The sequence below is a fragment of the Mus pahari genome, chromosome 14 (assembly GCF_900095145.1).
Source record: "Mus pahari chromosome 14, PAHARI_EIJ_v1.1, whole genome shotgun sequence".
NCBI lineage: Eukaryota > Metazoa > Chordata > Mammalia > Rodentia > Muridae > Mus > Mus pahari.
The window spans coordinates 87,699,446-87,725,139 of NC_034603.1; the positions used below are offsets into that span (position 1 = coordinate 87,699,446).

Genomic DNA, 25,694 nt, shown 5'->3' on the forward strand with positions numbered 1-25,694 from the left:
AGGTCACATTGGTGTGTGCAACTTCAGAGGCCAGAAGAGAATATCAAATACTCTGGTGCTGGAGTCACAAGCACTTAAGCTGCATGTGAATACGGGGACTCAAACTTGGATCTCCTGTAAGAGCAGCAAACACCAGAGCTTTTAAAAACAAAACAAACAAAATCAAAGCTGGGCAGTGTGGCACACTGGAGGCAGAGGCAGGGGGATGTCTGAAGAAAGAACAAGTTCTAGAACAGCGAGAGTCACAAAAACCATCTTCAAGAACAAAACAAACAGAAAAACAAGGTGAGGGTTTTTTGTGCATCCCAAGTTAGCCTCAAATTGAAAACAACCATCTTATCCCCCACTCCCCCCCCCAAAAAAAAGGTGTGGTGGTGCACACCTTTAATCTCAGCACTTGGGAGGCAGAGGCAGGCAGATTTCTGAGTTCGAGGCCAGCCTGGTCTACAGAGTGAGTTCCAGGACAGCGAGGACTATACAGAGAAACCCTGTCTCAAAAACAAAAAAGAAAACAACCATCTTGCCTCACCCTCCCCATCATGAAGACTGCAAGCTTGCTTCATCACGCAGGCCTAGCAGAAAATTGCTCTGTGGGGAGAAGCCAGAGGTCTCACATTTAAGATGTGAACTTGCATACTAAATGATGACCTTGGATTCCCAAGTTTTCTGCCATCTTCTAAGCACTGTGATCATAAACATGTACCAGCATCCTGGAATATTTTAACATAAGCTTCCATGTAGCCCAGAGTGGTCTTGAACACCCCGAGATGTGGATGAGCACGACCCTGCACCTCTGATCCTGTTGTCTCCATATGCAGAGCTAACGTGTGTGCTGCTGCTGAAATCAGACTCAGGGCTTCATACATATTAGGCACTCTACCTACCCATTTTCATCCACAGCTTCAGAAATGTCTTAACTTTTTTTTTTTCCAAGATAAGGGTTTTTCTGTATAGCTCTGGCTGTCCTGGAACTCACTCTGTAGACCAGGCTGGCCTCGAACTCAAAATCCGCCTGCCTCTGCCTCCCGAGTGCTGGGATTAAAGGCATGTGCCACCACACCCGGCAAAATGTCTTACTTTTAATAACAGATTTTTTTTCTTGGGAGAGTTGCATGCCTGGTCTCTGGAGGGTACACCTTTTTTTTTTGTTTTTTTGTTTTTTGAGACAGGGTTTCTCTGTGTAGTCCTGGCTGTCCTGGAACTCACTCTGTAGACCAGGCTGGCCTTGAAATAGAAATCCAACTGCCTCTGCCTCCCAAGTGCTGGGATTAAAGGTGTGTATCACCACCACCACCACCACCAGGCAAGGAAACACTTTTTTTTGTTTGTTTTTTTAAAAAGATGCATTTGTTGGGCTGGAAAGATAGCTCAGCGGTTAAGAGCACCCGACTGCTCTTTCAAAGGTCCGGAGTTCAAATCCCAGCAACCACATGATGGCTCATAACCATCCATAACAAGATCTTTCACCCTCCTCTGGAGTGTCTGAAGACAGCTACAGTGTACTTACATAGAATAAATAAATAAATCTAAAAAAAAAAAAAAATTTATTCAGCAGTTGGGTGCTCTTAACAGCTGAGCCATCTCTCCAGCCCAAGGATACACCTTCTTGAGGCTCAATCCTGAATTTAAAGTTATTGTGCTTTAAGATGTATGTATGACAGCATGCATGACAGATGCCCACTATCCCTTTTGGTGGCAGAATTTCAGCTCAGCTCCCTTAGCTCAGATATAAAGCAGCAGTGACAATGGGTAGTAAAATTTCAACTTTATTTAGCCAATGTGTTCAATTCCAATATTATGGTAGAAATGCCTAAAGAATGGGCATTTCATTCAGCCCCAGTGTCCTTGGCTGACTCCCAGTCTGGGAATCAAGGGTCCCAGTTCTGCCTCACACAGGCCACAGGCCATGCTGGAAAAGAATCCAGCAGCCACAGAGTAATGTGCCCATAGCAGGCTGGTCGGTAGTCCTGGCTTGAGGAAAGTGAGAGCTGTCCAGGCCCGGCCTGAGCCTGGCAGCAAGCCACACTGTCTCCTTTCCACACACGGGGACGGGGACCCACCCTCTGAAAGGATGCATAGACCCCCAGGTTAAATGCAAACTACAAAGCCATGCTACCATGGCAACACTAGGACAAGGTGGAGAGTGACCACAGACCCAGAGCCACACTTCCTACACAGGGCAGGAAGGAGGCTCAGGGAGGTCTGCCATGGTGAAACAAGTATCTGGACATCAAGAAATGTCTAAAAGATGAAATGCCTCACAGATGAAATGTGAAGTGATAGCATAAACCTCTCTAACAGGAAAGACATTACCAGTGTGAGATCCCCAAAGATTTTAGCAAGCACATGGGACAAAATCCACATACAATAAAGCACACCACCAATTAAAACAAAAGGCAGCCCTTCCAGGTGGGCTGACCTGGACAGAGATCCCCTTCCGAAATTGAAAAGCAAAAGAAGAGACGTGTGTCAGATGAGTGTGGCTTCAGAAAGATTCCCTGGGTTCTGATGGCGCTCCCTCCTGGGGTGAGGCTCAGGCTCCGGAGACGTGGGCTGCTGGGAGCATGGCCCACCGAGGTTTTGGGTTCAGGCGCCCAGATCTGGCTTCTGCACTACAGTTCATCCTTCACAGCTTTCTGATCGTCATCTTCCTCCATGTCTGGCTCTAAAGCTTCCTCTAGGTCGAGGTCCTGGATGAAGGAAGGGCCAGTTAAAGGACCAAAGCTGTGCTATGGCTGCCCTCAGTGAAACCAGCACTCACACTAAGGACTGGCTGACCATAAAGGACCTGGCCACAATCACCAGCAGTGGCTTGGGTGTGTATAAGGCAAGACACGGCATGTCTTCCAGTCAGGAACCCCAGCCAAACCTCAGAACCCCCAGTCAGGTATGGTTCTAGGAACCTGCAGAACCCCAGGCCAGCCAGGGACAGCAGGCCCAGCACAGGCTGCAGCACAGTAGCCGGTGGAGTGCACAGAGTGCTGTGTGTGGATAGAAGGCAGCACTTCCTCTACTCCCCAATAGGTCCCTTGGGGCCAGTATATCTCTCCCTTCAACAGGATTTCTAGGCAGACCTCACGTTCCACCCTATCAAATCCTGATCTGCCTTCTGCTTCCTCTGTATCAGCAACACCAGGGTTAATGGTCATAAGCAAGCTGAGCTTTCTAGGTACAGATCTAGTGAGTGGGAGGCAGCCTATATCCACTCTAGTTTAGTAACTAGTGTGTGGTACCCATGGAGCAAACAATAGCCAACTGGCTACAAGTTTAAGTACACATTAACAGGAATCAGCTGTGCAATGCTGGCATACAACTTTGATTCCAGCATCCAGGAGGCAGAGGAGGGTGGACCTCTCAGTTTGAGGTCATCGTAGTCTGCAGAGTGAATTCTAGGACAGCAGGGTTACAGAGAAAGCTGCAGGACAGCGTTGAAAGGCGCCTTACACCCCTGCTGTCTAAGTGGTAACCATAGAGACGTCTCTCAAACCAGGGCAAAGCCTAGGGTCACAGCTGTGCCTGGGCACGGCCACCAAAGTCTCTACGCCAAAGTCTGAGACAGTACCTCCCACAAGGACCCAGAGGTGGCCACACTCACATCATCGTCCCCTGCTCCATCCTGGCCACCACTCTCCAAGAATTTCTTAAAACCATCCAGTGTCCGCTCACCGTTGTAATCAATGACCTGCAGGAAGGGAAGTGAAGAGGGTTGAACGGGGCCTAGCAAAGAACAGCACCTGCTACACAGCAGGAGTGTCTGAAGAACTCTCTGCCCACCAGCCCAGCGGTTGGAAAACACACCGTTCTGTCTGCACTTGCTGGGAAGAACTTCAGTGTGGGAAAGCTATGCACTTTGACAGCTTCCACCTCATTGGCTGTTGAGTCCATCTTAGCAATGATGATATTCTCATGATCCTTGTATGTCTCTCCCAGTTTATCCCAAATGGGGGCTAGCTGCTTGCAGTGACCACACCAAGGGGCATCTGAAAGAGAGCAGTGCTGAGGCCCCTCCTGGACAGAGCTACCACAGACGTTTTCAAGTTGCAAGCCTCCTTATGGAACCAAGCTGGGAACCCAGAGATCCTCACTTACAGAATTCAACAAACACGTTCTTTTTCTCATCAAAAGCAACCTCTTCAAAGTTTTTCCCAACTAGCACTTTTACTGGCTGCTTGTCCCAGTCTTCAGGCAGTTCCTGGCTCATCAGGTGGGGCTAAAATGGAGAGAGGGAAAGTATAGTCAGGTACAACATTGCCCCACACTCCAATTCCAGCATAGCCGAGACACACTGTCCTCCAGAAACCAGAGCTGATGTTGCCAGGAATCTGGTAAGAGAAGGCTGACCAACTAAAATGCAGATCAAGTGTCCTACTGGCTTTGAAGCTACCTTGGTGCATGGCTAGGCTAGTACACCAGGAGGGAGTCTGTCTATGGTTCCCTCCCCCTGACTCTGGTACATGACAAGAACAGAGTCCTCAAACCATCAGAGGCACCATGCTAAGGAGCTTGTGCTGTCATCTTCAGCATTTGAAAGAGATACTATAGGAAGCACAAGGCCCTGGATCCCTCGGGTAGAACCTCCTCTGCAAGTTTAACTGTGTCACCACAACCCAGGTCCAACTACACACCTTGATCTTGCCCTCTAGGAAGCGGTGGCAAAACTCTGTGATTTTCTCAGCCGTCAGCTCATCCGACTCTGGTTTGTATTTGGTCATCTCTTCCTCTAGGGTAATAAGCCGCACGGCGGGACATTCCTCCTTCTTCAGGCCAAAGAACTCAAGTATGCGCTGGTTATCAGTGTGGTCGCTATCGATGAAGATAAACAGGATCTTGGGGGAAAAAAAGACACATTCAGACAAGTTCTGGACACACCCCCACTCACACCAGAGATTCAGAAACACTCTGGACACACGCCCGCTCACACCCAAGATTCAGACAAGTTCTGGACACACCCTCGCTCACACCCTTGAAACAGCTCTGTACATCTTGAGTCCAGAGATGCTTAAATAGAGTAACAAGTATTTGCTAGCCAACAGGGCGGGCCTAGTAGACATCCACAACACAGACCCTAGTGGGTAGCACTAAAGAGGACCAGAAAGACTTTTAGTACCTGTAAAAAAAAAGAACCCAGTGTCCTGAGGTAGCTCACCTTGCCCTTGAAGCCCTCGGCCGCTTTCTTGAAGTTGCTCAACTTGCCATCATAGTCAGACACACTCTTGGGCAGGAACAACAGAATGTGTGTCTTGATTTCACCTCCAAAAATCTTCGGAGCTGTCTGTGGAACAAGAAGCAATTACTGCATCTGTTTTAGACTGTACACCCAGTGTCCCAGCCCCCCCCCACTCTACCTCAGAGGCCCCACCTGTTCCGTGAACTCGATGACCAAAGGCAGCTGGTTGTGCTTGATGAAGTCTAGAAGCTTCTCCTTGGTGATCTCACCCTCAAAGTTGTTGCGGCCTTCATCAAACTATGGACAGAAAGGGGGCTGTGAGCTTTGCATGTCCCCCAACAGCCTAAACTAGATACACAAGCTAGTGACAGATTCACATCTCATGTCTGGTGTCTCATAGTCCTTCTGCTGCTCTGACTGAACTGCACAGGCACGAGCTAATGTCATCTCTGCCAGGCCAAGGCAGTAGACATCACTACAGAGGCTTCATGCTCTTACAGAACGGAGCAAGAATCTCCAGAGCTAAATGCTGAGAGAGTAGGTACTTGTTTGAGGCAAGCCTGGTCTACAGAATGGGTTCTAGGATAGCCAGGGCCACACAGAGCAATCCTGTCTCAAAAAATAAAAAACAACAAAAACAAACAAACAAAGCGGGCTGCTGACAATTCATAACACTGCAAATAGTTGTTACACTGTATGGTTTAGTCAATGACAAGGGTTTGTAAAAGCCTGCTCCTGTTAGATAGAGGTATAACTGTTGTATTTCAATCTCACCATGCATGGAACCCTGGCTGACCTCAAAGGCCTACCATTGCATGCCCAGCTTTTGGTTTGTTTGTTGAGACCGGGTCTTATCCTGTGCTCCAATCTGACCTCAAATATGTGATCCTCCTGCCTCAGCATGTTGAGTGCTAGGATTATAGACATGTACTACCATACCCAGCTTACTCCAAACACTTCTGAGCCAAGATACTTGGATGCAAGGATGTGGGCCCTGACTGCTCATCTTTCTTACTGGCCATCTTTTCCTATACCCCTCCAAAGGTCAGGAGGAAGCAAGAACCAGAGAATATGCACTGCTCTTCCAGGAGCACGGTGATGCTCTCAGCACCACAGCGTGCAGTTCACAGCTGCCTAAAACTCTAGTTCCAGGGGATCTAAAGCCCTTCTCTATACTTGGGTGAACACTTCCATACAACAGATACACAAATAAACACACAAGTAAAAAACATGAAGGGGGGGTAGGTGAGTGGGGGGAGCACAGAAGTCCTCATTCTAAACACTCACAGCAGGTCACAGCCAGGGATGTGAAAGCTAGGCTGAGTCCGTTGTGCTCTTCTTATATTCCTACTGAGCCTAGAGGGTATGGGCTTCTATACCTTCTTCCCCTCAACAGCCACAATGGATACCGAATGGAATGTACTGCGTGCTACCTGGAAGACGAGTTAGGGTGCCCTCAAACACTATCTCCAGGTGTGATGCTGAGTCAGCATCACCACCCACAAGGTTCCTCCTCCTATAGAACAAGCTCCTGTGCCTCTCACCTCCCAATGAAGGGTGGCATGTAAAACTGACCATCTGGTTTGGCCTGGTATCCCCTTGCCAATATAACCACACAATATTTCTTCAGTCTACTATGGTAAAACAGCTCTCGTTCAGGGGGGGCTGCTGCAAAGAGGCCTGGTTGAAGATCTCACCCAGATGCCATAACTGTCTCTGGTAGAACTAGCAGCCCCACCAGGTCATGACTGGCTAAATTCCTTAGTTCTACAGCTCTGTCCTCAATCCAGGTTGCATGTCATCCTTCAGGCAAAACACAAAGCAAGTTGCAACTGACCTCACCCCATAGTTTATCTGGCCCTGCTAGTCTGCCTCAGAGAGTTCCCTGAGGTAGAGGAAAACCCAGATGATTTAGTGGGTAGAGCTAATATCCCAAAGAAGGGGAAGAGTAGGAAGACTTGGCCAGAGAGTAAGTCTATAACTCAAAACAAACAAACAAACAAACCCCAAACCACTGAATGCCTTTGTATACTCAGGAGAGGAATATCAGAAATTCAAAGGCGGCAGTCTCAGCTGTAGAGTTAACCCTAGCCCAGGCTATACAGCATCCTGCCTAGAAGAAAATAAAATATAAAGGGTGGGGGTGCCTCAGTGATGAAAAGGACTGGATCCGTTTACAGAGGACCAAAGGTTCAAGTCCCAGCACCTATACCACAGATCTTACGTTTACAGAGGACCAAAGGTTCAAGTCCCAACACCTATACCACAGATCTTAACTGTCCAGACCCTGGGTATCTAATGTCCTCTTGCGGCCTCTGCAGGCATCAGGCATACATACAGTTCACCAGACATATGGGCAAACTACTCAAACATATATATTAGAATAATTTATCTTTAAAAAGATGAAAAACCACCCAAGAACCAAACAACCCACTCTTCCCAAATACACAGTCTAAACAGCAGATCTACACACACTGTATTTAAAGACAGAAGCAATCAAGTTTTTCTTTCTAACTTTTTTTTTTGAGATAAGGTTTCTTTATAGCTCTTACAGAGATCCACCTGCTTCTGGAATTAAAGGTGTGTTGTATGATCACGCGCCTGAAATTTTCTAAAACCCGAGAAGAGCTTTTGCTCTGTCAAGACTTCATCCAGAGTTTTCTCATACCTTGCATCAGACAAGATACCTTAAAGTTTCTGGATAAATGAACCAAGACATCTAATAATGTAGCAATTCTGCTCTCATTGGGTCCTCTGCTAGATGAAGACAAAAGACAAAAGCACTGGCGCAAGCTGAGGGGATGTTGTTGCTCCCCCTGTCCCTGCCAATGTCCGAACTATTTTTCTCCTTCAAATTCATTCAACCTCAAACTGGTGAAACCTTTTCAGACAGACAGACAGACACACACAACAATGTCAGGTGCTAGGCTAACATGGCTCCAGACCAATCAGACTCTCTCACCTATACTTCATCATCTGTCCTCACCAGTCCACTACACAACCTACCTGGCTGACATGAGAGTCTCTAAGTACTCCTATCTTTTTGGTTTTTTGTTTGTTAGTTTTTTCCCAGACAGGGTTTCTCTGTGTAGTCCTCCTTGACTGTCCTGGAACTAGTGCTGTACATCAGGCTGGCCTCCAACTCAGACCTGCTTGCCTCTGCCTGGGAGCTGGGATTAGAGCACCACCACTGCCCAGGCTGAATCCCCACGCTGGTACAGCTGGACTGCAAAACCACGGGGAGGTAGATATCACCCTGCCTCTCAGGACAAAAGACAAAGCAGCCCACGGCCCCTCAGCAACACTACAGTCTGCTTAGACCCCGAAACAGGAACACGTAACAAGGACACACACTGTCTACAGAAGAGTGACAGTTAGGACTGGAATTTACAGGTGTTTAGGTAGGAGACCTGCGGGGAATGAGGGTGAGAGCCAGCACAGGAGTCACACAACCAAAGGTTCTAGAGCTCTTGTCTAGGCTGAAGAAAAAGTCCTAGTAATAGGTTCCTTGGCACTGTGGAAATAACACCACTAGACTAGGAACTTAAAAGTGGAGAGATGGCTCAGTGGTTAAGAGTGATAGCTCAGTTGATCCCAGCTCAATCCCCCATATCTAGAGTAGCTTGCAACTGTCTGTTTTAACTCCAGTTCCAGGGGATCCGGCACCCCCACAAATGCACATAAAATTAAAAAAAAAAAAAGTTTAAGGTCAGGTATGTGGCTCAGATCTGTAATTTCAGCACTTGAGAGATGGAGGCAAGAGACCTGTCAGGAACTGAAGGCCACCCTGGGCTATACAATGAATTCAAGGCCAGTCAGAGCTACAGGGTAAGACTATCTTGCCATAACGATCACCTTGTATTATTCAGGGGACCCAGTATGTCGGTGGTCAAGGAAGCTGTTCCAAAGGCCACAGTGTGAAGTGGCTGCCATAGCACAACTAGCAGAGATCCTTGATCACCATCCATCCCATCAGCCCGCTTGGTCCTTCCCAATATGAGCAGGCAACACCACCCCCTGTAGTCAAACATCTGACCTGCCCTGGGCACAGCTGCCCAAGGGGTACTCACCTTCTTAAAGAGGACCACCCCATCTTTGTCCAGCTGGTACTTGGAGAACACACCACTGTTGGACGTGATTCCAAAAGGTATGTCATCAATAGCCTCTGCTGCCAGCAAGAACTGCTTGGCAGAGTCGGACTCTACGTCCTGGAAGAGGAAGGGAAAAATAGAGGTGACCAACCCTGAGCAGTGCTCCTGAAAAACAGCAGGGCCCCTCCCTCTGTACGGACAGCAGACAGACCAAATGGAATTCTAAGGCTGTACCTTGAAGAAACCGATGACCGTCACTTCACTTGAGTCCACGAAGGACTCGGCAGCTGCAGTGTCAGACAGGGTTGTGGCTGCTGGTCCCGTGCGTTTCTTCAGCCAGTTCACAATGTCATCGGCTTCCCTGCCAGCTACACCCCAAACAAATGCAAGTTCCTATGAAACAGGGTATCACCCATCCTGCCGCCGCATCTCTCTTCTGAGCTGTGCCCATGAGGCTCAAGATAGGCCAGCCTATTACTAGAGCAAAATATTCTCCTATAGAGGGCTGGCTACAGCCTCTGGATCCCAGAAGAGGACACCGTGGTCCTCACCAAAGGAAAGAGTGCACACATCTGAAAATATGTCCTGCTGACTAGGCATTTCTCCTCAATGTGTTCGCATTTCCTTGAACACTTATGTTCAGGTATTCCTACAGCACTCACACAAGAGGCTACACCCCTGGAGATGTGAGGTTAGCCAACCTCAGAGCTAGCTCTGTTGCCCCAAAACAGGACTGACTTGACTCTGACACCTCAGGTGGGCCAGGTGTTCCTGTCTGGAACTTGCCCTACCCACTTCCCAGATGGATATGAACTGGAAAAATATTGTGTGCTTGAGTGCTAGTCAAAGTAGACACAGAAAGAAAGAGAGCCTGCTCCCTCCTTAAGGGAGAGGCTGACAGAAGACGCCCTCCTCCTGGACTGTGCCTTTTGGACCAATCAAGGCTTGTCTAACATTAGATATACCAGGATTCTACAGCTCAGTGCCAACAAGAAACTGAGCTGCCAGTTCCCAAACAAGACACAGTTCACTCAGAAAACGCAGAGCCTAGCTGAACATCAAAGTAATTGTGGTCATTAAAAAAATTCTTTTTCTGGGGGGAGGGGTATGGGAAACTTTCGGGATAGCATTTGAAATGTAAATAAAGAAAATAATAATAAAAAAGAAAAAAAAATTCTTTTTCTCTTTTCTTTTCTGAGACAGGGTATCTCTGAATAACCCTGTTATGGAGCTTGGTCTATAGACCAAGCTGGGCTTGAACTCAGAGATCCGCCTGTCTCCTGAGTTTCTGGGATTAAAAGTGTGCCACTACTACTTGACTAAGAAAAAAAACCTACTTTTTTTCCTTTAAATTTTTGACTGCTGCTGGGCGGTGGTGGCGCATGCTTTTTTTTTTTTTAAGATTTATTTATTTATCATATGTAAGTACACTGTAGCTATCTTCAGACATTCCAGAAGAGGGCATCAGATCTTGTTACGGATGGTTGTGAGCCACCATGTGGTTGCTGGGATTTGAACTCTGGACCTTCGGAAGAACAGTCGGGTGCTCTTACCCACTGAGCCATATCACCAGCCCGGCGCATGCTTTTAATCCCAGCATTTGGGAGGCAGAGGCAGGCAGATTTCTGAGTTCGAGGCCTACAGAGTGAGTTTCAGGACAGCCAGGGCTACACAGAGAAACCGTCTCGAAAAACCAAAAAATAAATAAATAAAAAATTTTTTGACTGGGGACGGGGGCTGGAGAGATGGCTCAATAGCTTAAGAACACTTGTCTCTCTTCTAAAAGGACCTGGGTTTGGTTGCCAGTACCTACCTTAGGTGGCACACAACTGCCTGTAAGTTCCAGGAGATCCAACATACTCTTCTGGCAGAATGCACAAGATAAACAAGTATACACTATGCTTCAGGTGTGCGCATGCACACATACACACACAAAAAAACCCACAAGTAAACACAACATCACCATACCCAGTTTATAAAGTGGTAGTGATTGTATTTGCGTCTTCATGTTAGGCAAGTACTCTACCGACCCAACTGCGTACTTTTCAGACAAGGTCTTACTCTGTAGACCCGGATCCTTAGATCCCACACTAGGATGGCCTTAAACTTGGACGATGCTCATGCCTCTGCTTCCCAGGTGCTGGTCATAAGCATGAGCCAGTACATCAAGATCTGGGCAAAGAACCTTGGTGTTTGTTTGTTTTTAAATTTAATTGACAGGGTTTTCTGCGTAGCTTTAGCTGTCTTGAAACTTGATATGTAGAGCAGTAGACCAGGCTGGCCTCCAGAGTTCCGCCTGCTTCTGCCTCCCAAGCAATGGGACTAAGGCTGTGCTCCACCATGCCTGGCAGGCAAGAACTTTCTACTTCAAAAGTAGTGAAGTCATATAAAAATGACCACAGATAGCCTAGGGAGGTGACTAGAGTGGCACACTGCTGCTCAAGGGGAGATATATAGATACTATATATGGCATATGTGAGTGTGTATATGTATGTGTATATATATATATATATATATATATATATATATATATATATATATATGTTGCTCTATATACCACGGTAGCCTCTACCTCCCAAATGCGAGGATTAAAGGTCTGTGCCACCACCTCTGGCTGAAGCCCAAGTCTTTTGCTAGTAGTAACTAACTGAATTTTCGTGGTCCAGGCTCCACGGAAATTCCTTTAGCAGTGGCTGGGTAATAGACTGAAGTCTGGATTTGCATTTGGTCACCAACAACTAGAATGCTGTAACTATGAAAGGTTCCCAAAGGTAGAAGTGCAGTGAGAATCATGAATACCTGGCCTGGTACTGACACCCTGTGACCCTGTGAGTGACAGCTACAAAGTGTCACTCAAGTGTCACGCCTACACTATCTGGAAGCACTGCATTCCTGGGAGCACCAATAGTTCAAAGCCCCGTGTGTTCAGCGAAGCACTTGCCTCCTCCTCCTCATTGGTCAATCACCAGATAAGCCTCAGCCAGCAGGCTACTCAGGAGGTCATCACAGATGTGACATTTCCTGTGAAGTACTCCAAAGGGGGAACTTTCTTTCCGTAGCTCCCACATGCAAGAGTTGATATAGAACCCACTTGAGAACAGGGCCTCTCCCTGCCTTTTTTCCCCCACCTGTGGGTTTGCTCCCAAAGCCTACACAGTTATTAAAGGGCAGTGCTAGGTTCACACCTGTATACTCTTTTGGGGAGGCCGTGTCTCCATTCTTGAAGAACTTGATTGTGGGGTAGCCACGGACACCATACTGCTGAGCCAGGTCAGACTCTTCCGTGGCATCCACCTTTGCTAGTCGAATCTCAGAGCCTTCTGCCTTCAGTTTCGCGGCAGCTTTGGCATACTCGGGGGCCAGAGCCTTGCAGTGGCCACACCATGGGGCATCTGTAAAAGAAACCAGGACATTGGAAGGCAGTCTCCATCCAGGTCTACTTCTTCCCTTTGTACTTCCTTTCATAAAAACCTTATCAGTATTCCAAGATAACCCCTCTTAACGAAGTCAAGAGACTGCACTGATAGCTGGTGCTCTTGGGCAATATGAGGACAGAGGCCACGAGTGACAAACCAACCCCAATCCCTACTTTGCCCTGTGACCACCAGCACTGTAAAATAATCCTTGACTTGTAACTTCCTACTGCCCCCAGCAATCAGGGTCAGTGTATCCCTGGGGTTTACCACTCAAAATCTAGGAAAAGTTAAAAGGTTGCTGGGCCAGCACTATATGTAGCAAGAACGTGCCCAGATCCAAAGCTGTTCTTTCTACTATGGGAATGTGACAATCTGTCAAGGCAGCCTGGCAGCTGTGTTGGAGCTCACACACTTGTAAGCAGAAGTAAAGGCTTTAGGATCTGGCTTGCTTCCCGGTAAGGAGAATACGGCAGGTTACAGGTAGGGATGACATAGTAAAGAGCGTTTGATCTACTCTATCGGAACTGCTAACTGCTCACACAGCCCATTCCGTTTTTCCCAGCTAACAGAAGATCCTGGCCATGTGGACGTCGTGCACAAAGCCACCTTCTTGATTCTCAGCCCCGCAGTCACCCTCAAGGAGCCCTGACTACAACGACTTCCACTTTGGGTAGGAAGGATGCTCTTGGGACAACTGGAAGCAGAGAAGCTTACAGGGGGTGCTACCCGCGAGGTGCAGCTCGGGACCGGCCAGCCCGTGCTCCGTGGGGCAAGCTGAGGGCTACGGGCCACCGTACTCAAGAGGGGCCGGCCGCGCAGGACAGTGCTGGGTGCCACCGAGGGCGGCCCGGAGTAGTCTGTGGACAAGGGGCCCTGCCCGCCCGCCGAGGCCCACGGCGCACTCACAGAACTCCACCAGCAGGTACTTGTGCGCCTTCAGCGCCTCCTCGAAGTTGCTCTTCTTCAACACCAGGACGTTGTCCTCCTCCTCCAGGGCATCGGCGCCCACCCTAGCCGCCCAGGCCAGGGCCAGGCACAGCAAAGCACGGCTCAGCATGTCGGACGTCGGCAGCGGGCGGGGCAGTTGGGTCGGCGCCGCCGGGACAGCCAAGGCGACGAGAGCGCGCGTCGGTCCAGACCTCGCCTTTATAAATCCTGGCCCGGGGACGCGCCCACGCCTCCCCCTCGATGCGCGCGTCAGCTGCCGTGCGCATGCGCCCCGCCGCGCCCTCCGATTGGCCGAGGAGTTCAGAGGCCCGCCCTCGCCGTACGGGGACTGGACACCCACTCAAGGCTGGGCCACCGAGTCGACGAAGACCCGGAGGCCTTTCGGTTCTTGCCTGGGATTGGCCACGGCGAGCGCGCGCGCGCACAAACCCTATGTCCCCCCGCGTCTGATTCGCTGGCGGAGGCGAACTTTCTCTTTCTGGACTTCTGACTGGCGACTTTTCCCACGCCTTCCACACGTCTGGAATGGCCGCTGCTTTCGGCGCCGGGCCGTGTGGCTCCTGATTGGCCGAGAGATGCGCGTACCCAGCCCGATTCTCCGTCGAACGTGGCAGTGGGAGGAGTCCCGGGCCCTTGGGCGGAGCTACGCCTGCGCCTCCGAAACCCCTCGTGTTGCATTCTGACTGGACCGCGTTTCCGTACTGGCGCCGCCCCCAAGTCGCCGCCAGGAAGTCAGGGACGCCACTTCCGGTGCGCGTGCGGCTCGTGCAGTCCCTGCCCAGGTCTTGGCTGACGGACCCCACGTCCAGGGGACTGTGCTTTTCTCGGCCGCGGTAGCTGCCAGGCGTCAGCGGGCGCGCGGTGGCAGCCAGGCGTGTCCCCACGCTGCGGGCACGTTTCTCGGGCGCCCCGTGGTCGTCCGAGGCTCCTGTCCACCATTCGGGCCTCTGCGGAAGCCCGCTGGGGAAGTGGAGGATACTGACCACATGTTGAAATGGCACTTGAGCTCGTTGGGCTGAATAATAAAAAGGTTTGGCTTCTGTGAATCAGCCTTTCCATTACGTACGAGATTCACATTTTGTCTCGGTTGAACTCCTTTTCCAGAATCCTCCTCTACTTTGTGTCTCTGTCCCTTAGTGACCTGGAACTCATTGTACACAGGCTGGCCTGGAACCCGAGGAAGTACTTAAAGATCTGCCCTGGCCCCGAGTGCTGTAGTTACGGCTGTGAGCAGCCCCTGTCTCTTTCTTTACTGTTCCACCGCTGTCACCCGATCTGCTCTCTACGCCCACCCTGCAGAGCTCACTCATTCTAGCAGCCTCTTCTTTTTTTCACTTCCCACTACAAAAACTATCCTGATAGTCACGGGTCATTCGAAAAGGGAAACACCCAAATATTAAGTATATAGATTGATTAGTACTACACTGCTCTCAGAAATGGTAAAAACAGCAATATGGCATATGGTTTTGTATTTTGATAGGGGTTTTTTTTGTATTGTTTTTAGTTTTTCAAGATGGGGTATCCCCGTGTAGCCCTGGAACTCGATAGACACTAGCCTGGCCTTGGAACTCAGAGATCCGTTTACCTCTGCCTCCTCAGTGCTGGTATCAAAGGTGTGTGCCACCACTTTCTGGCGGTAGCTTCTTTTGCGACATTATTTAGAAGGACCTTTGCTACTAGAAACTCCTCTTATCTAGCATGAGTTTCTTAAAGACCAAGTCCTCTGTGCCCCAACCCCATTCAGTGTAGGCAGAGAGGGAGTCAGATACTGGTGGTGTATACGGGATGACTTTACAGGCCTAGGAGAGCTATGAATGAATTTGCCTTTGAATAGTACCTAAGCTAGCAACAGCTTGGCTAAGTGCTTGGTCTTTTCTCTGCCTATCTTTAGTGCCTGTACACATTCCTGCACTCGGGTATGATAGAAATTGCTTCATATCTGCTGCTACTGTCTCCCAGTGTCTTCGTAGCTGCCTTGAGCTGTTCTAGAATCCATTATTTGGAACTAGAGACAAAAGAGTGTGCCAGTGGTGGCACATACACCTTTAATCCCAGCACTCAGGAGGTAGAGGCAGTTGGATCTATGTGTGGCCACCCTGGTCTACAAAGCAAGTTCTCGGACAGCCAGGGTTACACAGAAACCCCGTCTCAAAAAAATGAAAAAAGAGAAGTGTTTAGAGCGTTGGCTGGCATGGCAGTGTTCCCTTGTAATCCCAGTACTTGAGAGAGGCAGGTGGATTAGCTCTTTGTCTTGTTTTTGTGTCTCCCCGAACCCCCTCTCTCTGTAGCCCTATATTATATTGTCTTGAAACTCACTATGTAGACTAGTCTGGCCTTGAACTTTCAGCAGTTGTACTGCCTCTGCCTCCTAAATAACTGGAATTACAGGTATAGTGGAATATATACCAGGAGCTGAAGGACAGCATGGGCTACTTGAGACCTTGTCTGGAAAAAAAAAAAAAGTTTCAGGATTTTGGTAATTAAATGCTAGGCGTGGGAGGGATGTTTTGTCTATGGAAGGGAAAAGAGCAGTGGTGAGCTGGTTTGAGTGTGATAGTTTAAAGACAACTTGCCTTCAGGACCAGGGCTGAGTCTCAGCTTGCCTCTGGGCTGAGTGAAAGACACAGGATGGAAAAAGCTCTCAATGCAGACAGCTGCCATATCCACATAACAGAATAGGGACAGAAGGGCAGCTGTGACGCTCTCCTGATGATCACAGAATCTTAGACCAATGAATGTCTTCAAATGTCTACTATCAGGGCTGGAGAGATGTATCTGTGGTTAAGAGCACCGACTGCTCTTTCCAGAGGTCCTGAGTTCAATTCCCAGCAACCACATGGTGGCTCACAACCATCTGTAATGGAATTCAATGCCTTCTGATGTCTCTGAAGACAACAGTGTACTCATAAATAAATAATTTTTTTAAACAAATAAATCTTAAAAAAAAAAAAAAATGTCGCCGGGCAGTGGTGGCGCACACCTTTAATCCCAGCACTTGGGAGGCAGAGAGGCAGGTGGATTTCTGAGTTTGAGGCCAGCCTGGTCTAGAGTTCCAGGACAGCCAGGGCTACACAGAAAAACCCTGTCTCAAAAAAAACCAAAAAAATTATCTCTGCAGTGGCCTCTACAAGGCAATCAACCACTGGGAAGAAGCCAGAGAGAGGCCTGAAATTCTTGGGCCCTCTAGGTTTGTTGAGTGGCCAGATAATATATGGGTCGTAATATATGGGTGGTATGTCCCAACCTGAGAATGCAATCAGATCATCTACAAACCCTTGAGGGCCTAGCTGGTGACTTACTTCTGTTTTCCAAAGCCTTTCTTACATCTTCTAAGAGCAGCTGCCATTGCTGTAAAGAGGTGTTCATTTGGACACCCTAGCATCAAGGTCCTGTAAGACCCACACTGGCTACTACACATTCTCTGGGCCATTGGAAATGCATTAAAATATCCTTCAGCCAGGGGTCTTACTCAGAGGTGCTCATCAACTATAGGTTGAGTTATTGGAGGTTTTGACTATTCCTACTAGGAGTTCTCAGAACCAAGCAACCCCCTTTTAGCTGACAGGCTTATCAGGTGTCCAGTAGGGTGAACAGCAGATTGACTACAAGACTGGTTGCCCTGGAGGGTGAACTGAAAGAGCTGATGACAGCCAGTTGGGAAGCAGGGGAATGGTGTACATGGCCATGGGGATAGTAGCTTTGGTTGGTACAGGATTGTGCTGGGCAGAGAAGGGTCTTGTAAGTCACAATAGCAGATGGTTACTTATACACAGCATAGAAGCTGACCGCTCATCGACTGGTACTACCTACAGCCCATCACTTTCCTCAGGAAAGGAGGCCTGTCTGTAGGTGTCTGAAGAGCTGGAAGCTAGGGAATTCCTGGGAGTCCTGGTCAGAGAGAAGCCGGTGTGGAGAATGCCTGGCTCTTGAGGGAAAGAGGCAGGCCTCGGAACAGCACTCCCCAGAGGCAGGCTAGGGGCGTGAGATTGGGAGGATCTGGTTAGACTTGGGACCTAGGAAACACATCACACACTTTATGAGGCCACTCTGAGTTAACCCTGCACTGGGAGGAGCCAGAGCAAAGTCCTGGCTGTTGGCAGTATGCCTGTACACTTGGAACTTAGGGTCTGAGTTCACACACTTACCTGTCTAGGACAAACTCAGAGCTGTAAGATTAAGTATCTTGGTCCAAGGAGAGCTTCAGAAGCCCCTACGTGATAAACAGCATCGCTGAGAGCCTGTGATATACATTTTAAGGATGAGCTAGGAGACTGGTTGGCTCTGCAGAGCTTGGAGAAAAGGCCTCACCCTGCTCAGGCCCCCTGACGGCTGGGGCCAGGAAGAGTTCTGGGTAAGGATTGGATCAATAATTTGGCTGCCTAGTGCAAGGAGCTACTATTATCAGGTTAGTGTCCCACAGAAGGCCGATTCTGGGGTCTGCTAGTCTTTGGCTCTGATGGACCCAGTAAAGATGGCTGACATGGGGCTGGAGAGATGGCTCAGTGGTTAAGAGCACTGACTGCTCTTTCAGAGGTACTGGAGTTCAATTCCCAGCAACCACATGGTGGCTCACAACCATCAGTAATGGGATCCAATGCCCAATTCTGATGTGTCTGAAGACAGCTACATTGTACTAATACACATAAAATTTAAAAAAAAAAAAAAAAAAAAAGGCTGGGTGTGGTGGCACGTGCCTTTAATCCCAGCACTTGGGAGGCAGAGGCAGGTGGATTTTTGAGTTCGAGGCCAGCCTGGTCTACAAAGTGAGTTCAATCACAGCCAGGGCTATACAGAGAAACCCTGTCAGCAACAAAACAAAAAGGCATCTTTTGACCCCCTGCAATAAAGGTTCATCACACTATTCAACACTGTTGGACCCCAAGCCAAGATTGGCAGGGCTCCAGGAAAGTAGTAGATTACTACTAGCTACATGAAAGGTACAACCACTTTACTGAACAGCTTAATCAGAGGGTGTTTTTTCAAAGCTAGCAGGGTTTGGTTTTGAGGTTACTAGGTGCCTTTGGGTGTGCTCAGCCAAGTAATCCTGCCTCCCTGTGGTCACTACAGAGAGCTACACAGGAGCTCCTGTTAAGTAGTGGCTTTTCAGGGTTCTGCTACAAGCTTCCTAGTTCAGTGGTCCTGTCCTTTCTCCCCAGGCTCATAGGGGCTCTAGACAGCACAGTCCTGGAGATATGCAGAGGCTTCCTTGACATTGGTCTCCTGTCCCAACCAGCTTCACTAACAGGCATGGGGAACCCTCTCACCAGGTCGACCTACAAATGCAAGTTGTCCAGAGCCAGAGCAGTTTGACCTTCCAGCAGGACTCAATACCGAGGGCAAGTCCCAGCCAGGGTAATTTAGATATGCTGACCCAGGCAATCCCTCTGCCCAGGGCCAGCACTGTGGCCCTCACGCCTGGGGTTTGCTATATTCACGTCTCCACAGAAGCCAGGAGCAGAGACAAAACAGGGTTGTTATGTCAGCAGCAGACAACCTGGTAGCCAGGGCACGTGACCTGAGGGATCTCCACCCTCCACTGGATTCTTGCCATTCCCTACAAACCCCAACACAAGTAGCACAGACCACACAGTCCCAGACTCCTTCAGGGGTGTTTATTTCCCAGTCAGAAGAGAAGCAGGGACAGGCTCCTCTGCCTGTTGAGGCTGGGCCTGGCAGACACCACACAGGGACTGGGGATAGGGAGGGGAGGCACAGGAGACAGCTCCCAACTGTGTGAACTTGGTCCCACATTTGTCCTGGCTGGGTCCAGGGAGGGTCTGCCCAGGGATGGTGGCACCAAGAACCAGGGCAGAGGCATCAGGCCAGATGGCCCAAATGGAGGCAATAAATACTGACAGGCCAGGCACGAGGTTCAGGCTACAAGGCCTAGGTGAGACAAGTAAGGCTCGGCTGGCTTTGTCCCTCAGGGGCTCTCTGTGTGGACAGGGGCTCTGAGTACTGCCTACAAGGGACAGAGAAGGCAGAGGAATGAGGCACCCTACCCTGCCTCCTAGATGGGGCTGGAGGCATTGAGTTTTGGCAATTGACCCTCCCCTAGCTACTGGAGCCACCCCCGACCCTGGCCACGGGGAGGGAAAGAGCTGGCCAGGCCCGAAGGAAGCAACAGCAGCACACCCCAGGCCTCCCTTGGGTGGGTCACCAGGATGGGGATGGCAGACAAGGCAAGGACAGGGGAGACCACATGCTCATGCAGACAGGGGAGTTAAAGAGTTAGCGACGGCCCCCAGTACACGTTCCACATGTTAAGGCATCATGGTTAGACAGTGACTGACAGTGATGGATGACCTGGCCAGGGAGTAGTGGGACTAGAGGACAGATAGCCCATCCCCTCCCCATGATGTAACAGAGACAAGGTGGGCCGGGGACCCTGACAGTGTTCTGTTCCATTCTAGAAGCCAGGGCCCGAGGAAGGGGAGACAGAGGGAACCTGGAGGGACACAGCAGACTGGAGGCCTGGGCTGGAACCCCTCCCCCACGGCACAGGCAGAAGCAGCAATGTGACACTAGAGACCACAGGGGCCTGCGGGCAGGAGGTGGAGGAGGGGCAGACAGAAGAGCTGACTGCCTGAGTGGACTAGGGAGGAATGACCAGTGAGGGAGGTCCTGTCAGCACTTTGGTTTGGGGTAGGTAGGGGGTGAGGGTGGGGCATGTCGGTCCTTCTGTCTGTCCGTCGCCCTGCCCGTCTCCCAGCTGGAGCTCAGTCCTTCCACTCCTTTTTGATGGTGAGATTCCACTCCCAGGACAGGTGGTCAGTCTTGTCGTCATCTGTGAAGCGCGACTTGATGTTGTAACTGCCCCGAGCAAGCATGCCTTTGGGAGCCTCCTCCATGGGTGTCAGGAACTCATACTCCTCAGCCCTCGGCCCATAGCTCCCGACCATGTAGTCAGTCTTGTCAACTGAGGGACAGGAGAGGCATGATTACTGGTGATACAAGTCCCTCCCAGGCCCAGCGGCTTCCCACTCTATGGCCCGCCCACTCACTTTTGACCCCTTTCCTGTATGTGTGCTGGATGTACTTCATGCCTGACACGATCTCTCTGTTCACCTGTGGGGACACAGAACCAGGGTCAGCCGGCTTCCCATTCTCGATCCTCTGCCCCTTTTCCAGGCCTCTCAAACCCTCCACCTTACCCGGAAAGAGATTTTTATCCGGTACTCCACACCTTCCTTCAAGACAAAGGACTGTTTCTTGAAGCTCTCCAGATCACCTGCATTGAGAAGCCTCTGCTGACTGCTTGCCTGAAGGGCTTCCCACCCTGCCCTCCCTTTCCCTAGCCCCTTCCCAGACACAAAGCAGAGCCTTGGCAGGCCCCTAGCTGCACTTCCCCTATGAACCACCAGAGGGCATCAGTGCAGAAAATTATTTTTAGGGGTAGAGGCAAGATGCCAGCTGGCCCCACCCAGGGATTCTAATACCCACTCACCTGTCAGGTCCAGTTCCAGAGGGCCTGGGGCAGTGCTGCATACCAAGGTCAGGCGAGTCACAATGACATTGGGGACATTAGGGTCTGCAGAGTGAGAGTTAAGAGTCAGTCCCATCCTTTAAGATTTTTTTTTTAAACTCACTCCCTGTAAGAGTGGTCTAGAAAGTGAGTGGGCGCAGGGTCAGATAAGATCCTTCCTCCAAGCCACCGACCTGCAGAGACAGCTACTCGGCCCAGAAGGGCCTCCTTGTACTTTCGGAGGCTTTCATCGTCCTTGTCCAGTTCCTGGATCTCCTGGATGCTCTTCTGGGCTGGAGGCTTGTAGTTCACAGAGTGCTCGTCTTCCTCATTCTCTGCGGCTATCTGTGCAAGCTGCTCAGCAGTGGGTTCCTGTTCTGCCATGCTCACCTCTAGCTTGGGACACCTGTGGGCGGGGCATGAGCAGGAGGACTGTGACAGCCTGGAGGCATTCCACCCTAGGCCGACCCTGACACCTGCAGAGACACCTGACGGGAACTTTTGGGAGGAGCCGCGAGGATGCTGCCACTGCCCAACACAGAGGACCATTTGAGAGAACTACAACCCCAAGCGACGAGACGGGACCAAAGCCTGTCCCTCTGAGAGGCAAAACGCCTCTGCTCCCCACTAAGAATTAAGAAGCCTCCAGACCGAACTGAACTGGCAGACGCAACGCTGAATCCCTGGGGTCCTGCTGCTGTCCCTAGCTGCCCAGGCTCTCATCTTACTGGGTTGGGTCATGGAGGTAAGTTCTCCGACAGGGGGATGCTCTGTATGTTAGCCACGTGCAGGACGAGGGTCTGTATGTTCGTTCATTCCAATGGAATACTGTCCTAAGCTCAGCTATGTGATGACCGCTTAAATCCCAAGAGCCCAAAGGGGATCCTAAATACGCAGGTCTGTCCTCTCTAGTGAGGGTCTGCGTATGCAACTTGGGAGCTGGTGCACCGCTTGCAAATAAATCTCAGGAACCTGTTTCTGGGCCCAGACCCTAAACCGTCAGTGGCGGTGAGGAACCAACCAGGACGGAAGCGCCTAGATGCCTTTCAGTTCCGCAGATTCGCAAACGCCTCTCGGAAACCCACTGTGATGCCTGCAGGCGATGCGCAGCGGTCCGGGGAAGGGCCCGGCCGTTGTCCCTCTGAGAGGTGTCCGCCAAGGGAACGCATAAAGCGGCGGTCCGAAACCCGGAGGCTACCGACGACCCCGCCCGACGCCAAGCGTGGCCGCGGGCGACAGCATCAGGGCGCGGCCCGCACTTCCGTAGCGCCCGCAATCCGAGCGGGGCGGGGCCGCGCGGCGGGAGCCCCGGGCCAGGCCCCGCGCCCGACCCCGCCCGCGAGGCCCAGGGAGGGGGTCGCCCTGGCACCGGGCGCGCAGGCCCGGGCAGCCGCGGCCCCTCCGGCAGGATCTGCGCTGCCCCCTGGCCCGCCCCGCCCGCCCGCTCGCCCGCCCCGGGGACCGCGCCCCGCCCGCGAGCGCCGCAGTCGCCCGCGTCGCCGCCGCCCAAAGCCAACCCACTCCCCTCACGCGCCGCGCCGCGCCGCGCCACGCGCCCACTCACCGGAGGCTCGACCGCCGCTCTCGCGCTCCCTCCCGCACCAAATGACGAACGTCGTCCGCCGCCCGCCGCTCGGACGGTCACTTCCGGGGTCACAAGACTTCCGCTCTCGCGGGCGGGGTCCCCCCGCGCATGCGCCGGCAGGGGGCGCGGGTCGGCGCCGTCGCCATTTTGCCGCGGGCCTCGTGGGCGCGTCCTGTCCTGCGTGGGCCCGCGGCCTCGCGCCTTCTAGCGAATGTCTGGTACGGGGGTCTGTGAGACATGAGAGCCTTCTCTTCCAGAGCAGCATCGCGCGGCCATTCTGTGGCTCCCAGGGTTCCCTGATTGCCGCGCCTGGCCCTTGTCCCATTGTCCCCGGAATCGACAGAACCACAGTCCTCACCGACGGCTTTGCCTTGGAGCTGTGCCGCCTGGCGCCTTGCTCTGGGGACCGCGTGCCCCCCAGCACCCCCATATGTTAGAAGTTGTTTGGCTTTGCTGTGAGAAGGGGTTTTCCTTGTCACAGGCTGCCCGCCTATCTCGAACCTCACTCCTGAGATCCGCCTGCCTCTGCCTCCAGGATGCCAAGTTGGAAGGTTTGCATCAGCACCGCCAGGCTCATTTCACGACGTTAAGGATGGGGCCTCCTTAGTGGCGGGCCTGGCTGGGGGATTCCCAGTGGTGTGCTTGTGCCAGCTACTCCAGTTCCTCCTGAGGATTCTCAGTTCCTGCTACTCCGAGAGGGCACGCCATTGTGGCTTCTCCCAAGTGTAGCCTCAGACTGAGGGGGAGGCAGGAATTCAAGGGGCGCTAGGGAATTTCTATAGTTTAATCCTACAAGAGCCATCGCTTCTGGCCTGCTCTGCTGGCCACACCTGCCCCTGTGGTATCTAGGAAACAGCTGTTGGCTCCAGTCATCAAGCTTAAGAGATGAGGAATCCCGTGGCCTCCACTCTCCATCTTCAGTTGTGGCCCAGTTATTTTATAGAAGCACGCACACCCTCTGGCCATACATCAATCTGAAGCAAACCAAGTGTTCTTTCAAGCACATGTATTTTTTTTTATCTCTAAGGAAGATGGATCTGCAATATCATTACCCTACCTCCAGGTAGCTGCTATAGTTCTATGCGGAACTATTCTAAACAAAAAGCCCCGTGATTATCCCCACTCTTACTGTATGATGAATTTGGCTGGACTTCCACCTACACAAAGGTGTGCCCAAGGAAGTGTATCAAGCTGGCTTTTCAGGAGGCTCATGGTCCTCCAACTGGATGAGCCTGGTTTATTGAGCTCTGTGCCACCCACAATTCCCTGGTTTGACACTCCAAGTACAAATCTTCCAAAACAGCGGTTTTTATTTTTTAGATTTATGTTTATGCATATCAATATTTTGCCTGGAAGTAGTCTCTGAACCACTTGTATGCAGTACCCATAGAAGTCAGAAGAGGGCATTGCATCCTCTGGAACTGGAGTTAGAACAGTAGTGAGACCAGTGCAGTAGTGGGTTCTGTACTGTACTGGGAATCAAACCCAAGATCTCTCTCAAAGAGCCAGGCATGGTGTCGCACGCCTTTGATCCCAGCACTCAGGAGGCAGAGGCAGGCGGATTTCTGAGTTCGAGGCCAGCCTGGTCTACAAAGTGAGTTCCAGGACAGCCAGGGCTATACAGAGAAACCCTGTCTCGAAAAAACCAAAAAAAAAAAAAAAAAAAAAAAAAATCTCTCTCAAAAAGGAGACAGTGCTCTATAAACTGCTGAGCCATCTTTTTAGCCTGGCCCATCCCCAAAGCTTTTTATACGGTGTAGCTACATACAGTAATTCACATTTGAAAAAATTCACAATAATTAAAAGTCCAGTCAGCATTTCCCTGATTTTATATGATTATATATATATATATATATATATATATATATATATATGTTTTTGTTTTTCAGACAGGGTTTCTCTGTGTAGCCCTGGTTGTCCTGGAGCTCACTCTGTAGACCAGGCTGGCCTCGAACTCAGAAATCTGCCTGCCTCCGCTTCTCCAGTGCTGGGATTAAAGTCTTGTGCCACCGCTGCCCGTCCCTGATTATATTTTATGAATCCTTTAAGTTTGCATAAAATTCTGTAAAATTTGAGTGCTTAAAAACATTGAGCCAGGGGCTGGCAAGATGGCTTAAAAGTTAAGAACACTGACTACTGCTCTTCTAGAGGATGCAGATTCGATTCCCAGCACCCACATGGCAACTCCCACCTGTCTATAACTGGTTCTAGAGTTTCTGACACCTTTACATAGACATATGCAGGCAAAATAACAATGAACATTAAATAAAAATAAATACAATTTACATATAATAAATCATAATTGGATAATTATAACATTAATATATCATTAAATAAATTTAAAATACATTGAAGCAGGTTGTGGTGGCAGCACACAACTTTGCTCCCAATACTTGGGAGGCAGAGGCAGGCGGATCTCTACTAGCTCTCTAGCTCTCTAGGTCTACTGGCTTACAGAGCAAGCTCCAAGACAGCTAAGGATGCACACAAAAAAACTTGTCTCTAAAAAGAAAGATAGACAGCTGCTCTTGCAGAGAACCTGGGTTCAGTTCCCAGCACCCATGTGGCTGCTCACAACCATCTGTAACTCCTTTTCAAGCCAAATGCCCTCTCCTGGCCCTGGAGGGCACAGCATTTACACTGTACACTTATATACTCACAGAACACATAAAAAATCTTTAGCTGGGCAGTGGTGGGGCACACCTTTAATCCCGGCACTCCAGAGGTAGAGGCAGGCAGATTTCTGAGTTAAAAGTCAGCCTGGTCTCTATAGTGAGCTCCAGGACAGCCAGTGCTACACAGAGAAACCCTATATCGAAAAGCCAAAAATAAAATACAAAATAAAATCTTTGAAAAACCAAACCAAGGGCTGGAGAGATTACTCAGTGGTAAAGAGCACTGACTGCTCTGCCAGAGGTCCTGAGTTCACTTTTTTTCTTTTTTTTTTTTTTTTAAAGATTTATTCATTTATTATATGTAAGTACACTGTAGCTGTCTTCAGACACTCCAGAAGAGGGCGTCA

At 50.3% G+C, this 25,694-nt stretch overlaps 2 protein-coding genes across 3 annotated transcripts; both read right to left on the reverse strand.

Annotated features, from left to right (window-relative positions):
* Positions 1-1,748: 1,748 nt before the first annotated feature.
* Positions 1,749-14,168, reverse strand: P4hb (prolyl 4-hydroxylase subunit beta). Its single transcript, XM_021211413.2, has 11 exons — positions 13,581-14,168; positions 12,444-12,650; positions 9,493-9,626; positions 9,238-9,375; positions 5,360-5,464; positions 5,147-5,272; positions 4,626-4,826; positions 4,090-4,210; positions 3,799-3,980; positions 3,596-3,682; positions 1,749-2,690 (listed from the first exon to the last, which is right to left on the reverse strand). Exons 1-11 carry the CDS (start codon positions 13,729-13,731, stop codon positions 2,613-2,615), a joined length of 1,530 nt encoding a protein of 509 aa, XP_021067072.1. The 5' UTR covers positions 13,732-14,168; the 3' UTR covers positions 1,749-2,612.
* A 5,046-nt stretch (positions 14,169-19,214) lies between these two features.
* On the reverse strand, positions 19,215-22,754 carry Arhgdia (Rho GDP dissociation inhibitor alpha). 2 transcript variants are annotated; one of them, XM_021211570.2, is made up of 6 exons: positions 22,652-22,754; positions 21,282-21,493; positions 21,070-21,153; positions 20,777-20,853; positions 20,627-20,690; positions 19,215-20,541 (listed from the first exon to the last, which is right to left on the reverse strand). In XM_021211570.2, the coding sequence occupies exons 2-6, from the start codon at positions 21,469-21,471 to the stop codon at positions 20,342-20,344; spliced, it is 615 nt and encodes a 204-aa protein (XP_021067229.1). In that variant the 5' UTR covers positions 21,472-21,493; positions 22,652-22,754; the 3' UTR covers positions 19,215-20,341. The 2 variants fall into 2 exon arrangements, with proteins under 2 accessions (XP_021067229.1, XP_029402336.1); XM_029546476.1 differs by lacking the exon at positions 22,652-22,754 and adding an exon at positions 22,109-22,366.
* Between the last annotated feature and the right edge of the window lie 2,940 nt (positions 22,755-25,694).